The sequence below is a fragment of the Oncorhynchus keta genome, unplaced genomic scaffold (assembly GCF_023373465.1).
Source record: "Oncorhynchus keta strain PuntledgeMale-10-30-2019 unplaced genomic scaffold, Oket_V2 Un_contig_5556_pilon_pilon, whole genome shotgun sequence".
In the NCBI taxonomy this organism is placed as follows: Eukaryota; Metazoa; Chordata; class Actinopteri; order Salmoniformes; family Salmonidae; genus Oncorhynchus; species Oncorhynchus keta.
Window position 1 is genome coordinate 37,627 of NW_026288366.1, and position 19,695 is coordinate 57,321.

Sequence of the window (19,695 nt, forward strand, 5' to 3'; positions counted from 1 at the left end):
ATCCTATAGTTTCAGCTAAAGAGTTACAGAAATCTCTGGGACATGCTAACATCTCTGTTGACGAGTCTACGATACGTAAAACACGAAACAAGAATGGTGTTCATGGGAGGACACCACGGAAGAAGCCACTGCTGTCCAAAAAAAAAACATTGCTGCACATCTGAGGTTTACAAAAGAGTACCTGGATGTTCCACAGCGCTACTGGCAAAATATTCTGTGGACAGATGAAACTACAGTTGAGTTGTTTGGAAGGAAGATACAACCCTATGTGTGGAGAAAAAAAGTGCACAACACACCAACATCAAAACTTAATTCACTGTAAAGTATAGTGGAGGGAGCATCAGGGTTTGGGGCTGCTTTGCTGCAGACATCCCAAGAATATTTCTGAACTGACATGGTTTTGTAAAGACGGATGGTCCAAAATTCCCCTGACCGTTGTACAGGTCTGATCTGCTCCGACAGAAAATGTTCGGTTGAGGTTATTGCTGCAAAAGGGAGGGTCAACCAGTTATTAAATCCAAGGGTTCACATACATTTTCCACCCTGCATTGTGAATGTTTACACAGTGTGTTCAATAAAGACATAAAAACGTATAATTGTTTGTGTGTTATTAGTTTAAGCAGACTGTGTTTGTCTATTGTTGTGACTTAGATGAAGATCAGATCAACTTTTATGACAAATCTATGCAGAAATCCAGGTAATTCCAAAGGTTTCACATACAGTTTTCTTGCCACTGTGTGTGTCTATATATATATATATACAGTTGAAGTCGGAAGTTTACATACACCTTGGCTAAATACATTTAAATTCAGTTTTTCACAATTCCTGACATTTAATCCTAGTAAAGATTCCCGTCTTAGGTCAGTTAAGATCACCACTTTATTGTAAGAATGTGAAATGTTAGAATAATAGTAGAGAGAATGATTTATTTCAGATTTAATTTGTTTCATCACATTCCCAGTGGGTCAGCTGTTTACATGCACTCAATTAGTATTTGTTAGCATTGCCTTTACATTGATTAACTTGGGTCAAACGTTTTGGGTAGCCTTCTACAAGCTTCCCACAATAAGTTGGGTGAATTTTGGCCCATTCCTCCTGACAGATTGAGGTCAGGGCTTTGTGATGGCCACTCCAATACCTTGACTTTGTTGTCCTTAAGCCATTTTTCCACAACTTTGGAAGCATGCTTGGGGTCATTGTCCATTTGGAAGACCCATTTGCGACCAAGCTTTAACTTTCTAACTGATATCTTGAGATGTTGCTTCAATATATCCACATACTTTTCTTTCCTCGTGATGCCATCTATTTTGTGAAGTGCACCAGTCCCTCCTGCAGCAAAGCACCCCCACAACATGATGCTGCCACCCCATGCTTCACAGTTGGGATGGTGTTCTTCGGCTTGCAAGGTTATGTCGATATAGGACTCATTTTACTGTGGATATAGACATTTGTGTACCTGTTTCCTCCAGCATCTTCACAAGGTCCTTTGCTGTTGTTCTGGGATTGATTTGCACTTTCGCATCAAAGTACGTTCATCTCTAGGACACAGAACGCGTCTCCTTCCTGAGCAGTGTGACGGCTGCGTGGTCCCATGGTGTTCATACTTGCGTACTATTGTTTGTACAGATGAAATTGGTAACTTCAGGCATTTGGAAATTGCTCCCAAGGATGAACCAGACTTGTGGGGTCTTGGATGATTTCTTTTAATTGTCCCATGATGTCATGCAAAGAGGCACTGAGATTGAAGGTAGGCCTTGAAATACATCCACAGGTACACCTCCAAATGAAAAATCATGTCAATTAGCCTATCAGAAGCTTCTAAAGCCATGACATCATTTTCTGGAATTTTCCAAGCTGTTTAAAGGCACAGTCAACTTGGTAAACTTCTGACCCACTGGAATTGTGATACAGTGAAATATAAGTGTTATAATCTGTCTGTAAACAATTGTTGGGAAAATTATTTGTGTCATGCACAAAGTAGATGTCCTAACCGACATGCCCAAACTATAGTTTGTTAACAAGAGATTTCTGGAGTGGTTGAAATGCAAGTTTTAATGACTCCAACCTAAGTGTATGTGAACTTCTGACTTTATATATATATAACACACACACACACACACACACACACACACACACACACACACACACACACACACACACACACACACACACACACACACACACACACACACACACACACACACACACACACACACACACACACACACAGTACCAGTCAAGGGTTTGGACACACCTACTTATTCAGGGGTTTTTCTTTATTTTTACTATTTTCTATAACACTGTTTCACGGGTCACTACTAATGTAAACTTTTTAAAAATAAAAATGTGTTTTTTGGGGCAGAAATGCCTTCTCAAACACGGAAAAAGTGAGCAACCTTTCTGGAGGACTGAGTTTTGAAATCAGTGGAATTCGAGTATGATAGCTAAGGAGATGGAGAAAACACCTGTCTCTGGATTATGTCTTCAAACAATCATGGCATCCGACAGGAGACGCGTTCAACCATGAATGATGTATAAGATAGTCTAGCTAGATACATTTTCAGATATTACACGTTTCTCATTTTGACAGAAAGAGTTATTTGCTTGGTTAGCTATAGTTTATCACGTTTATCAACTTCCAAAGCCACATTTCTTCCCCATTGTTCCTCAACTGTAGTGTATGATATACCATTTTGTAGCGTTGCGTCTCTACTTTTATCCAATGTAAAAACACAATTTCATATTTTGCTACATAAGACTGATTTGAAACCGTCAGTCACACACATATGGAATCATGTCATAATCAAAAAGAGTTAAACAAATCAGAATAGATTTTAGATTTTAGATTCTTCAAATTCGCCACCCTTTGCCTTGATGACAGCCTTGCACACTCTTGGCATTCTCTCAGCCAGATTCATGAGGAATGCTTTTCCGACAGTCTTGAAGGAGTTTCCACATATGCTGAGCACTTGTTGGCTGATTTTCCTTCCTCTGCAGTCCAACTCATCCCAAACCATCTCAATTGGGTTGAGGTCGGGTGATTGTGGAGGCCAGGTCATCTGGTGCAGCACTCAAATAGCCCTCAAAAAGACCTTGGTCAAATAGCCCTAACACAGCCTGGAGGTGTGTTGGGTCATTGTCCTGTTGAAAAACAAATTATAGTCCCACTAAGCGTAAACCACATGGGATGGTATATCACTGCAGAATGCTGTGGTAGCCATGCTGGTTACGCGTGCCTTGAATTCTAAATAAATCACTCACTGTGTCACCAGCAAAGCACTCCCACACCATCACACATCCACCTCCAGGCTGTGTACGGGCTATTTGAACATGAAGGAGAGTGATGGAGTGCTGCATCAGATGACCTGGTCTCCACAATGGCCTCTAAGTGACCCCAATATATATATACAATATATATACATACACACACAGTGCATTTCAGACACCTTCACTTTTTCCACATTTTGTTACGTTACAGCCTTTTGTAAAATGCATTAAATTACATTTTTTCCTAATTTATCTACACACAATACTGCACAATGACAAAACGAGAACAGGTTTTTAGAAATGTCTGCAAATGTATAAAAAAAAAAACAGAAATACCTTATTTACATACTGTAAGTGTTCAGACCCTTTGCTATGAGACTCGAAATTGAGATCAGGTGCATCCTGTTTCCATTAAGGCACACACCTGTCTATATAAGGTTCCACAGTTGACAATGCATGTCAGAACATAAACCAAGCCATAAGGTCGAAGGAATTGTCCGTAGAGCTCAGAGACAGGATTGTGTCGAGGCACAGATCTGGGGAAGTGTACCAAAAAATGTCTGCAGCATTGAAGGTCCACAAGAACACAGTGGCCTTCAGCGTTTTTAAATGGAAGTCTGGAACCACCAAGACTCTTCCTAGAGCTGGCCGCCCAGCCAAACTGAGCAAGCGGGGGAGAAGGGCCTTGGTCAGAGAGGTGACCAAGAACCCGATGGTCACTCTGACAGAGCTCCAGAGTTCCTCTGTGGAGATGGGAGAACCTTCCAGAATGACAACCATCTCTGCAGAACTCCACCAATCAGGCCTTTATGGTAGAGTGGCAAGACGGAAGCCACTCCTCAGTAAAAGGTAAATGACAGCCTGCTTGGAGTTTGCCAAAAGGCACCCAAAGGATTCCAGATTCTCTGGTCTGATGAAACCAGGTTTGCACTATTTTTCCTGAACGTCAAAAGTCACGTCTGGAGGAAACCTGACACCATCCCTATGGTAAATCATGGTGGTGGCAGCATCATGCTGTGGGGATGTTTCTCAGCGGTAGGGACTGGGAGACCAGTCGGGATTGAGGGAAAGATGAACAGAGAAAAGAACAGAGAGATCCTTGATGAAACCTGCTCCAGAGCTCTCAGGACCTCAGACGGGGTGACGGTTCAACTTCCAACAGGACAAGGACCCTAAGCACACAGCTAAGACAATGCAGGAGTGGCTTTGGGACAGTCTCTGAATGTCCTTGAGTGACCCAGCCAGAGCCCGGACTTGAACCCGATCTTACATCTCTGAAGAGACCTGAAAATAGCTGTGCAGCAACGCTCCCCATCCAACCTGACAGAGCTTGAGAGGATCTGCCGAGAAGAAACTCACCAAATACAAAGGAGGAGATCTGCATGGAGGAATGGGCCAAAATACCAGCAACAGTGTGTGAAAACCTTGTGAAGACTTACAGAAAACGTTTGACCTCTGTCATTGCCAACAAAGGGTATATAACAAAGTATTGATATAAACTTTTGTTATTGACCAAATACTTATTTTCCACCATCATTTGCAAATAAATTCATAAAAAAATCCTACAATGTGATTTTCTGGATTTTTTTTTTCTCATTTTGTCTGTCATAGTTGAAGTGTACCTATGATGAAAATTACAGGCCTCTCTCATCTTTTTAAGTGGGAGAACTTGCACAATTGGTGGCTGACTAAATACTCCCCCCCCCACTGTAGATATATATAAATTGTATAACAAGGGGAATTGTTTTATGTTAAGAATGCAACATGTCATAAATATAACAATACAGGTTTAAAACATTAATAATGTCCACTCGTGTTTCTGTAGCAACCAGGCAGGAACACTACTAAGGACATGTAATACATGTTAACTTCAGCAGACCAGAAAAATTGCAGAGCATCATTGATTTTGTACCAGGGAGGATGAAAGCCAGCTGTCTGGCTCATTTGCTAAGAGTGTGCTGCTAGCAATGCCTAGGCTGTGGGTTCAATTCCTTCAGTGATCACATATATGATTATATCTGGATAAATACCTGTCATGATCCCAGACCTTGGCCACATCCTGGCATAGGTAGGCCTTGCAGGTTGTAATCATCTGGTTGGTGACCTTGACAAAGAGAGAGGTCATTCTCTCTGAGGTATTGTAGTACTGGGAGATGCTGTGGATCATACGGATGCTGTTCATCAGTCTGGGAATGTGTTCCAACATGGTCGTCTAGAAGAGGTAATAAACAGTAACAGGTCTTGTCTAATTGGTCGTACACATACAGGTGCAGTGTTTTAGTATTGTCGTCTTATATCTTATGTTTGTTTGTGGTATGCACAGTTCCAAGGATCTGCATATAAACATACATGAGCTAAGGCTGTGAGGACTGTTTGCACTTTGCAAAAGCATTAATCTGAATGGTTAAAGTCATAAGCATTAGAATTTCTAGCCTTAGAAGCTCTCAGAATATATAGTATTATTGCATATTTCCACCCACCCTGATATCACTGAAAAACAGATTTGATCCCAAAGCCATTAGACTGTTAAATAGCTATCACTAGCCAGCCTCCACACGGTACCCTGCCCTGAACTTAGTCACTGTCACAAGCCAGCCTCCACACGGTACCCTGCCCTGAACGTAGTCACTGTCACTAGTCCCTGTACAGGGACCAAAATCAGCGGAAATTTCAGAGCACCAACTGTAGTACTCGATAAAACTCAAACTTTCATTAAAACACACATGCAAGGTACTCAATTAAAGCTACACTCGTTGTGAATCTAGCCAACATGTCAGATTTGTAAAATGCTTTTCGGCGAAAGCATAAGAAGCTATTATCTGATAGCATGTACCCCCGAAATACCTGAACGAGACCTAAACAAAATAATTAGTGGTAGCCAGCGCTACACAAAACGCAGAAATAAAATATAAAACATTCATTACCTTTGACGAGCTTCTTTGTTGGCACTCCTATATGTCCCATAAACATCACAATTGGGTCTTTTTCCCGATTAAATCCGTCATTGTATACCCAAAATGTCCCTTTATGTCTGATCCAGGGAAAATTCACCTTTACAAGACGCAACGTCACTTTTTAAAATTAAAAAAGTTGCCTATAAACTTTTACAAATCACTTAAAACTACTTTTGTAAACCAACTTCAGGTATTAATAAACATTAATAATCGATCAAATTAATCACGGGGCGATCTGTATTCGATAGCAGCAAGTCTTGAAAGCATCGTCCATTTTTTCACTTTCATAACTTCCTCGGTGGACCCCAAGACAGGAAGTGCCTATACGTCATCCCACCAAGGATAAACATGCAATGAAATGCCAGTACTGGCGACATCGTGTGGAAGCTGTAGGCATTGTAAACGGGACCTCATCTATTTTCTATCGCCATAGACAATACATTGACTGGCGGATGAATATTTGTTTTGTGTTTTTGGTGAACAGTTTACCTTGGGATTTTTACTCCTAAACACGTTCTGTTATAGCCACAGACATGATTTAACCAGTTTTAGAGACTTCAGAGTGTTTTCTATACACACATACTTATCATATGCATATACTATATTCCTGGCATGAGTAGCAGGACGTTGAAATGTTGTGCCATTTTTTACAAAAAGCTGCGAAAATTCGCATCATCCCTAATTAATCATGTTTACTTACTGTTTTACCTATTTCACATGTAAAAACTGTATTCTAGTCAAGGCCACCCTATTTAACTATTGCTGTACATATACTATTCCTCAGATATACTACACATTCTATCCACATACTGTCCATAATGTATGTACATCCCACCACATACTGTCCATAATGTATGTACATCCCACCACATACTGTCCATAATGTATGTACATCCCATCACATACTGTCCATAATGTATGTACATCCCATCACATACTGTCCATAATGTATGTACATCCCATCACATACTGTCCATAATGTATGTACATCCCATCACATACTGTCCATAATGTATGTACATCCCACCACATACTGTCCATAATGTATGTACATCCCATCACATACTGTCCATAATGTATGTACATCCCACCACATACTGTCCATAATGTATGTACATCCCACCATATACTGTCCATAATGTATGTACATCCCACCATATACTGTCCATAATGTATGTACATCCCATCACATACTGTCCATAATGTATGTACATCCCACCACATACTGTCCATAATGTATGTACATCCCACCATATACTGTCCATAATGTATGTACATCCCATCACATACTGTCCATAATGTATGTACATCCCACCATATACTGTCCATAATGTATGTACATCCCATCACATACTGTCCATAATGTATGTACATCCCATCATATACTGTCCATAATGTATGTACATCCCACCACATACTGTCCATAATGTATGTACATCCCACCACATACTGTCCATAATGTATGTACATCCCACCATATACTGTCCATAATGTATGTACATCCCATCATATACTGTCCATAATGTATGTACATCCCATCACATACTGTCCATAATGTATGTACATCCCATCACATACTGTCCATAATGTATGTACATCCCACCATATACTGTCCATAATGTATGTACATCCCACCACATACTGTCCATAATGTATGTACATCCCATCACATACTGTCCATAATGTATGTACATCCCATCACATACTGTCCATAATGTATGTACATCCCACCACATACTGTCCATAATGTATGTACATCCCACCATATACTGTCCATAATGTATGTACATCCCACCACATACTGTCCATAATGTATGTTCATCCCATCACATACTGTCCATAATGTATGTACATCCCATCACATACTGTCCATAATGTATGTACATCCCACCACATACTGTCCATAATGTATGTACATCCCACCATATACTGTCCATAATGTATGTACATTCCATCACATACTGTCCATAATGTATGTACATCCCATCACATACTGTCCATAATGTATGTACATCCCACCACATACTGTCCATAATGTATGTACATCCCACCACATACTGTCCATAATGTATGTACATCCCATCACATACTGTCCATAATGTATGTACATCCCATCACATACTGTCCATAATGTATGTACATCCCACCACATACTGTCCATAATGTATGTACATCCCATCACATACTGTCCATAATGTATGTACATCCCACCACATACTGTCCATAATGTATGTACATCCCACCATATACTGTCCATAATGTATGTACATCCCACCACATACTGTCCATAATGTATGTACATCCCATCACATACTGTCCATAATGTATGTACATCCCACCACATACTGTCCATAATGTATGTACATCCCACCACATACTGTCCATAATGTATGTACATCCCACCATATACTGTCCATAATGTATGTACATCCCATCACATACTGTCCATAATGTATGTACATCCCACCATATACTGTCCATAATGTATGTACATCCCATCACATACTGTCCATAATGTATGTACATCCCACCATATAATGTCCATAATGTATGTACATCCCACCATATACTGTCCATAATGTATGTACATCCCATCACATACTGTCCATAATGTATGTACATCCCATCACATACTGTCCATAATGTATGTACATCCCATCACATACTGTCCATAATGTATGTACATCCCACCATATACTGTCCATAATGTATGTACATCCCATCACATACTGTCCATAATGTATGTACATCCCATCACATACTGTCCATAATGTATGTACATCCCATCACATACTGTCCATAATGTATGTTCATCCCATCACATACTGTCCATAATGTATGTACATCCCATCACATACTGTCCATAATGTATGTACATCCCATCACATACTGTCCATAATGTATGTACATCCCATCACATACTGTCCATAATGTATGTACATCCCATCACATACTGTCCATAATGTATGTACATCCCACCACATACTGTCCATAATGTATGTACATCCCATCACATACTGTCCATAATGTATGTACATCCCACCACATACTGTCCATAATGTATGTACATCCCACCATACTGTCCATAATGTATGTACATCCCATCACATACTGTCCATAATGTATGTACATCCCATCACATACTGTCCATAATGTATGTACATCCCACCATATACTGTCCATAATGTATGTACATCCCACCACATACTGTCCATAATGTATGTACATCCCACCACATACTGTCCATAATGTATGTACATCCCATCACATACTGTCCATAATGTATGTACATCCCACCACATACTGTCCATAATGTATGTACATCCCATCACATACTGTCCATAATGTATGTACATCCCACCATATACTGTCCATAATGTATGTACATCCCATCACATACTGTCCATAATGTATGTACATCCCACCACATACTGTCCATAATGTATGTACATCCCACCATATACTGTCCATAATGTATGTACATCCCACCACATACTGTCCATAATGTATGTACATCCCATCACATACTGTCCATAATGTATGTACATCCCACCTCATACTGTCCATAATGTATGTACATCCCACCATATACTGTCCATAATGTATGTACATCCCATCACATACTGTCCATAATGTATGTACATCCCACCATATACTGTCCATAATGTATGTACATCCCACCACATACTGTCCATATGTATGTACATCACCACATACTGTCCATATGTGTGTACATCCCACCATATATTGTCCATAATGATGTACATCCTTATCACATACTGTCCATAATGTATGTACATCCCACCACATACTGTCCATAATGTATGTACATCCCATCACATACTGTCCATAATGTATGTACATCCCACCACATACTGTATGTACATCCCACCACATACTGTATGTACATCCCACCACATACTGTATGTACATCCCACCACATACTGTATGTACATCCCACCACATACTGTATGTACATCCCACCACATACTGTCCATAATGTATGTACATCCCACCATATACTGTCCATAATGTATGTACATCCCATCACATACTGTCCATAATGTATGTACATCCCACCACATACTGTCCATAATGTATGTACATCCCATCACATACTGTCCATAATGTATGTACATCCCATCACATACTGTCCATAATGTATGTACATCCCACCACATACTGTCCATAATGTATGTACATCCCATCACATACTGTCCATAATGTATGTACATCCCACCACATACTGTCCATAATGTATGTACATCCCATCACATACTGTCCATAATGTATGTACATCCCACCACATACTGTATGTACATCCCACCACATACTGTATGTACATCCCACCACATACTGTATGTACATCCCACCACATACTGTATGTACATCCCACCACATACTGTATGTACATCCCACCACATACTGTCCATAATGTATGTACAACTGTAGCTCAGTTGGTAGAGCATGGCGCTTGTAACGCCAGGGTAGTGGGTTCGATCCCCGGGACCACCCATACATAGAATGTATGCACACATTACTGTAAGTTGCTTTGGATAAAAGCGTCTGCTAAATGGCATATATATTATTATTATTATATTACATACATTATGGACAGTATATGGTGGGATGTACATACATTATGGACAGTATGTGGTGGGATGTACATACATTATGGACAGTATATGGTGGGATGTACATACATTATGGACAGTATGTGATGGGATGTACATACATTATGGACAGTATATGGTGGGATGTACATACATTATGGACAGTATGAGGTGGGATGTACATACATTATGGACAGTATGTGATGGGATGTACATACATTATGGACAGTATGTGGTGTCCATAATGTATGTACATCCCACCATATACTGTCCATAATGTATGTACATCCCACCACATACTGTCCATAATGTATGTACATCCCATCACATACTGTCCATAATGTATGTACATCCCATCACATACTGTCCATAATGTATGTACATCCCATCACATACTGTCCATAATGTATGTACATCCCATCACATACTGTCCATAATGTATGTATATCCCATCACATACTGTCCATAATGTATGTACATCCCACCACATACTGTCCATAATGTATGTACATCCCACCATATACATAATGTATGTACATCCATCACATACTGTCCATAATGTATGTACATCCCACCACATACTGTCCATAATGTATGTACATCCCATCACATACTGTCCATAATGTATGTACATCCCATCACATACTGTCCATAATGTATGTACATCCCATCACATACTGTCCATAATGTATGTACATCCCACCACATACTGTCCATAATGTATGTACATCCCATCACATACTGTCCATAATGTATGTACATCCCACCACATACTGTCCATAATGTATGTACATCCCACCACATACTGTCCATAATGTATGTACATCCCACCACATACTGTCCATAATGTATGTACATCCCACCATATACTGTCCATAATGTATGTACATCCCATCACATACTGTCCATAATGTATGTACATCCCACCACATACTGTCCATAATGTATGTACATCCCACCACATACTGTCCATAATGTATGTACATCCCACCACATACTGTCCATAATGTATGTTCATCCCACCATATACTGTCCATAATGTGTACATCCCATCACATACTGTCCATAATGTATGTACATCCCACCATACTGTCCATAATGTATGTACATCCATCACATACTGTCCATATGTATGTACATCCCACCATCGTCCATAATGTATGTACATCCATATATGTCCATAATGTATGTACATCCCACCATATACTGTCCATAATGTATGTACATCCCATCACATACTGTCCATAATGTATGTACATCCCATCACATACGTCCATAATGTATGTTCATCCCATCACATACTGTCCATAATGTATGTACATCCCATCACATACTGTCCATAACGTATGTACATCCCATCACATACTGTCCATAATGTATGTACATCCCACCATATACTGTCCATAATGTATGTACATCCCATCACATACTGTCCATAATGTATGTACATCCCACCACATACTGTCCATAATGTATGTACATCCCATCACATACTGTCCATAATGTATGTACATCCCACCATACCGTCCATAATGTATGTCACATACTGTCCCATCCCACATACTGTCCATAATGTATGTACATCCCATCACATACTGTCCATAATGTATGTCACATACTGTCCATAATGTATGTTCATCCCATCACATACTGTCCATAATGTATGTACATCCCATCACATACTGTCCATAATGTATGTACATCCCATCACATACTGTCCATAATGTATGTACATCCCATCACATACTGTCCATAATGTATGTACATCCCACCACATACTGTCCATAATGTATGTACATCCCACCACATACTGTCCATAATGTATGTACATCCCATCACATACTGTCCATAATGTATGTACATCCCACCACATCCCATCCCACCATATACTGTCCATAATGTATGTACATCCCATCACATACTGTCCATAATGTATGTACATCCCATCACATACTGTCCATAATGTATGTACATCCCACCATATACTGTCCATAATGTATGTACATCCCACCACATACTGTCCATAATGTATGTACATCCCACCATATACTGTCCATAATGTATGTACATCCCATCACATACTGTCCATAATGTATGTACATCCCACCATATACTGTCCATAATGTATGTACATCCCATCACATACTGTCCATAATGTATGTACATCCCACCATATACTGTCCATAATGTATGTACATCCCATCACATACTGTCCATAATGTATGTACATCCCATCACATACTGTCCCATCCCACCTCATACTGTCCATAATGTATGTACATCCCACCATATACTGTCCATAATGTATGTACATCCCATCACATACTGTCCATAATGTATGTACATCCCACCATATACTGTCCATAATGTATGTACATCCCACCACATACTGTCCATAATGTATGTACATCCCACCATATACTGTCCATAATGTATGTACATTCCATCACATACTGTCCATACTGTATGTACATCCCACCATATACTGTCCATAATGTATGTACATCCCACCATATACTGTCCATAATGTATGTACATTCCATCACATACTGTCCATACTGTATGTACATCCCACCATATACTGTCCATAATGTATGTACATCCCACCACATACTGTCCATAATGTATGTACATCCCATCACATACTGTCCATAATGTATGTACATCCCATCACATACTGTCCATAATGTATGTACATCCCATCACATACTGTCCATAATGTATGTACATCCCATCACATACTGTCCATAATGTATGTACATCCCATCACATACTGTCCATAATGTATGTACATCCCACCACATACTGTCCATAATGTATGTACATCCCACCACATACTGTCCATAATGTATGTACATCCCACCTCATACTGTCCATAATGTATGTACATCCCATCACATACTGTCCATAATGTATGTACATCCCACCATATACTGTCCATAATGTATGTACATCCCATCACATACTGTCCATAATGTATGTACATCCCACCACATACTGTCCATAATGTATGTACATCCCACCACATACTGTCCATAATGTATGTACATCCCACCACATACTGTCCATAATGTATGTACATCCCACCATATACTGTCCATAATGTATGTACATCCCATCACATACTGTCCATAATGTATGTACATCCCACCACATACTGTCCATAATGTATGTACATCCCACCATATACTGTCCATAATGTATGTACATCCCATCACATACTGTCCATAATGTATGTACATCCCACCACATACTGTCCATAATGTATGTTCATCCCACCATATACTGTCCATAATGTATGTACATCCCATCACATACTGTCCATAATGTATGTACATCCCACCATATACTGTCCATAATGTATGTACATCCCATCACATACTGTCCATAATGTATGTACATCCCACCATATACTGTCCATAATGTATGTACATCCCATCACATACTGTCCATAATGTATGTACATCCCACCATATACTGTCCATAATGTATGTACATCCCATCACATACTGTCCATAATGTATGTACATCCCATCACATACTGTCCATAATGTATGTTCATCCCATCACATACTGTCCATAATGTATGTACATCCCACCATATACTGTCCATCATGTATGTACATCCCATCACATACTGTCCATAATGTATGTACATCCCACCATATACTGTCCATAATGTATGTACATCCCACCACATACTGTCCATAATGTATGTACATCCCATCACATACTGTCCATAATGTATGTACATCCCACCACATACTGTCCATAATGTATGTACATCCCACCATATACTGTCCATAATGTATGTACATCCCATCACATACTGTCCATAATGTATGTACATCCCATCACATACTGTCCATAATGTATGTACATCCCACCATATACTGTCCATAATGTATGTACATCCCACCACATACTGTCCATAATGTATGTACATCCCACCATATACTGTCCATAATGTATGTACATCCCATCACATACTGTCCATAATGTATGTACATCCCACCATATACTGTCCATAATGTATGTACATCCCATCACATACTGTCCATAATGTATGTACATCCACCACATACCGTCCATAATGTATGTAATATCCCACCATATACTGTCCATAATGTATGTACATCCCACCACATACTGTCCATAATGTATGTACATCCATCACATACTGTCCATAATGTATGTACATCCCACCTCATACTGTCCATGATGTGTGTACATCCCACCATATACTGTCCATACGTATGTACATCCCATCACATACTGTCCATAATGTATGTACATCCCACCATATACTGTCCATAATGCATATCCCACCACATACTGTCCATAATGTATGTACATCCCACCATATACTGTCCATAATGTATGTACATTCCATCACATACTCGTCCATACTGTATGTACATCCCACCATATACTGTCCATAATGTATGTACATCCCACCTCATACTGTCCATAATGTATGTACATCCCACCATATACTGTCCATAATGTATGTACATTCCATCACATACTGTCCATACTGTATGTACATCCCACCATATACTGTCCATAATGTATGTACATCCCACCACATACTGTCCATAATGTATGTACATCCCATCACATACTGTCCATAATGTATGTACATCCCATCACATACTGTCCATAATGTATGTACATCCCATCACATACTGTCCATAATGTATGTACATCCCATCACATACTGTCCATAATGTATGTACATCCCATCACATACTGTCCATAATGTATGTACATCCCACCACATACTGTCCATAATGTATGTACATCCCACAACATACTGTCCATAATGTATGTACATCCCACCTCATACTGTCCATAATGTATGTACATCCCATCACATACTGTCCATAATGTATGTACATCCCACCACATACTGTCCATAATGTATGTACATCCCATCACATACTGTCCATAATGTATGTACATCCCACCACATACTGTCCATAATGTATGTACATCCCACCACATACTGTCCATAATGTATGTACATCCCACCACATACTGTCCATAATGTATGTACATCCCACCACATACTGTCCATAATGTATGTACATCCCATCACATACTGTCCATAATGTATGTACATCCCACCACATACTGTCCATAATGTATGTACATCCCACCATATACTGTCCATAATGTATGTACATCCCATCACATACTGTCCATAATGTATGTACATCCCATCACATACTGTCCATAATGTATGTACATCCCACCATATACTGTCCATAATGTATGTACATCCCACCACATACTGTCCATAATGTATGTACATCCCACCATATACTGTCCATAATGTATGTACATCCCATCACATACTGTCCATAATGTATGTACATCCCATCACATACTGTCCATAATGTATGTACATCCCATCACATACTGTCCATAATGTATGTACATCCCACCACATACTGTCCATAATGTATGTACATCCCATCACATACTGTCCATAATGTATGTACATCCCATCACATACTGTCCATAATGTATGTACATCCCATCACATACTGTCCATAATGTATGTACATCCCACCACATACTGTCCATAATGTATGTACATCCCACCACATACTGTCCATAATGTATGTACATCCCACCATATACTGTCCATAATGTATGTACATTCCATCACATACTGTCCATACTGTATGTACATCCCACCATATACTGTCCATAATGTATGTACATCCCACCTCATACTGTCCATAATGTATGTACATCCCACCATATACTGTCCATAATGTATGTACATTCCATCACATACTGTCCATACTGTATGTACATCCCACCATATACTGTCCATAATGTATGTACATCCCACCACATACTGTCCATAATGTATGTACATCCCATCACATACTGTCCATAATGTATGTACATCCCATCACATACTGTCCATAATGTATGTACATCCCATCACATACTGTCCATAATGTATGTACATCCCATCACATACTGTCCATAATGTATGTACATCCCATCACATACTGTCCATAATGTATGTACATCCCACCACATACTGTCCATAATGTATGTACATCCCACAACATACTGTCCATAATGTATGTACATCCCACTCATACTGTCCATAATGCATGTACATCCCATCACATACTGTCCATAATGTATGTACATCCCACCACATACTGTCCATAATGTATGTACATCCTATCACATACTGTCCATAATGTATGTACATCCCACCACATACTGTCCATAATGTATGTACATCCCACCACATACTGTCCATAATGTATGTACATCCCACCACATACTGTCCATAATGTATGTACATCCCACCATATACTGTCCATAATGTATGTACATCCCATCACATACTGTCCACAATGTATGTACATCCCACCACATACTGTCCATAATGTATGTACATCCCGTCATATACTGTCCATAATGTATGTACATCCCATCACATACTGTCCATAATGTAGCGTACATCCCACCCACATACCGTCCATAATGTATGTTCATCCCACCATATACGTCCATAATGTATGTACATCCCATCACATACTGTCCATAATGTATGTACATCCCACCACATACTGTCCATGATAATGTATGTACATCCCACCACATACTCGTCCATATAATGTATGTACATCCCACCACATACTGTCCATAATGTATGCAATATCCCATCACATACTGTCCATAATGTGTGTACATCCCACCACATACTGTCCATAATGTATGTACATCCCACCACATACTGTCCATAATGTATGTACATCCCATCACATACTGTCCATAATGTATGTACATCCTATCACATACTGTCCAGAATGTATGCAATATCCCACCATATACTGTCCATACGTGTGTACATCCCACCACATACTGTCCGTAAATGTGTGTTGCATCCCACCGCATACTGTCCATAATGTATGTACATCCCATCACATACTGTCCATACGTATGTACATCCCACCATATGTCCATGCGTCATCCATCACATACTGTCCATAATGTGTATGTACATCCCACCACATACTGTCCATAATGTATGTACATCCCACCATACTGTCCATAATGTATGTACATCCCACCACATACTGTCCATAAATGTATGTACATCCCACCATATACTGTCATAATGTGTGTACATCCCATCACATGCTGTCCATAATGTATGTACATCCCATCACATACTGTCCATAATGTATGTACATCCCACCATATACTGTCCATAATGTATGTACATCCATCATATACTGTCCATAATGTATGTACATCCCACCACATACTGTCCAGAATGGTATGTACATCCCACCTCATACTGTCCATAATGTATGTACATCCCACCATCATACTGTCCATAATGTATGTACATCCCATCACATACTGTCCATAATGTATGTACATATCCCATCACATATCGTCCATAATGTATGTACATCCCACCATACTGTCCATAATGTATGTACATCCCACCATATACTGTCCATAATGTATGTACATCCCACCATATACTGTCCATAATGTATGTACATCCCACCATATACTGTCCATAATGTATGTACATCCCATCACATACTGTCCATAATGTATGTACATCCCATCACATACTGTCCATAATGTATGTACATCCCACCACATACTGTCCATAATGTATGTACATCCCACCACATACTGTCCATAATGTATGTACATCCCACCATATACTGTCCATAATGTATGTACATCCCATCACATACTGTCCATAATGTATGTACATCCCATCACATACTGTCCATAATGTATGTACATCCCACCTCATACTGTCCATAATGTATGTACATCCCACCATATACTGTCCATAATGTATGTACATCCCATCACATACTGTCCATAATGTATGTACATCCCACCATATACTGTCCATAATGTATGTACATCCCACCACATACTGTCCATAATGTATGTACATCCCACCATATACTGTCCATAATGTATGTACATTCCATCACATACTGTCCATACTGTATGTACATCCCTCATATACTGTCCAAGGGGCCGTATGCACATCCCACCTCATACTGTCCATAATGTGTACATCCCACCATACTGTCCATAATGTATGTACATTCCATCACATACTGTCCATACTGTATGCACATCCCACCATATACTGTCCATAATGCGTATGTACATCCCGTCACATGCTGTCCATGTGTATGTACATCCCACCATATACTGTCCATAATGTATGTACATCCCACCACATACTGTCCATAATGTATGTACATCCCACCGCATACTGTCCATAATGTATGTACATCCCATCACATACTGTCCATAATGCATGTACATCCCATCACATACTGTCCATAATGTATGTACGTCCCATCACATACTGTCCATAATGGTATTTAATATCCCACCACATACTGTCCATAATGTATGTACATCCACCATACTTGTCCATAATAAGATCCCCTATCACATAATGTATGTACATCCCATCTCATACTGTCTTATAATGGGACGTACATATCCTACTCATAAATGTATGTACGTCCCACCATACGTATGTACATCCATTGTCCAATGTATGTACATCCCACCATACTGTCCATAATGTATGTACATCCCATCACATGCTGTCCATAATGTATGTACATCCCATCACATCCCATCACATGCACTGTATGTACATCCCATCACATACTGTACGTTACATCCCATCACATGCTGTCTCATAATCTGGTACATTCCATCACATACTGTCCATAATGTCTGTACATTCCATCACATACTGTCCATAATGTATGTACATCCCATCACATACTGTATGTACATCCCATCACATACTGTAC

The 19,695-nt window shown here is 39.6% G+C and overlaps 1 protein-coding gene across 1 annotated transcript in view; it reads right to left on the bottom strand.

Moving 5' to 3' along the window:
- The window catches only part of LOC127925425 (dynein axonemal heavy chain 5-like), a gene marked incomplete at its 3' end in the record, with an annotated part of 42,836 nt that extends 37,362 nt beyond the window's left edge, over positions 1-5,474 (bottom strand). The window contains 1 exon segment of the mRNA XM_052510291.1: positions 5,298-5,474. Within this exon segment, the coding sequence (XP_052366251.1) occupies positions 5,298-5,473 (176 nt within the window).
- Between the last annotated feature and the right edge of the window lie 14,221 nt (positions 5,475-19,695).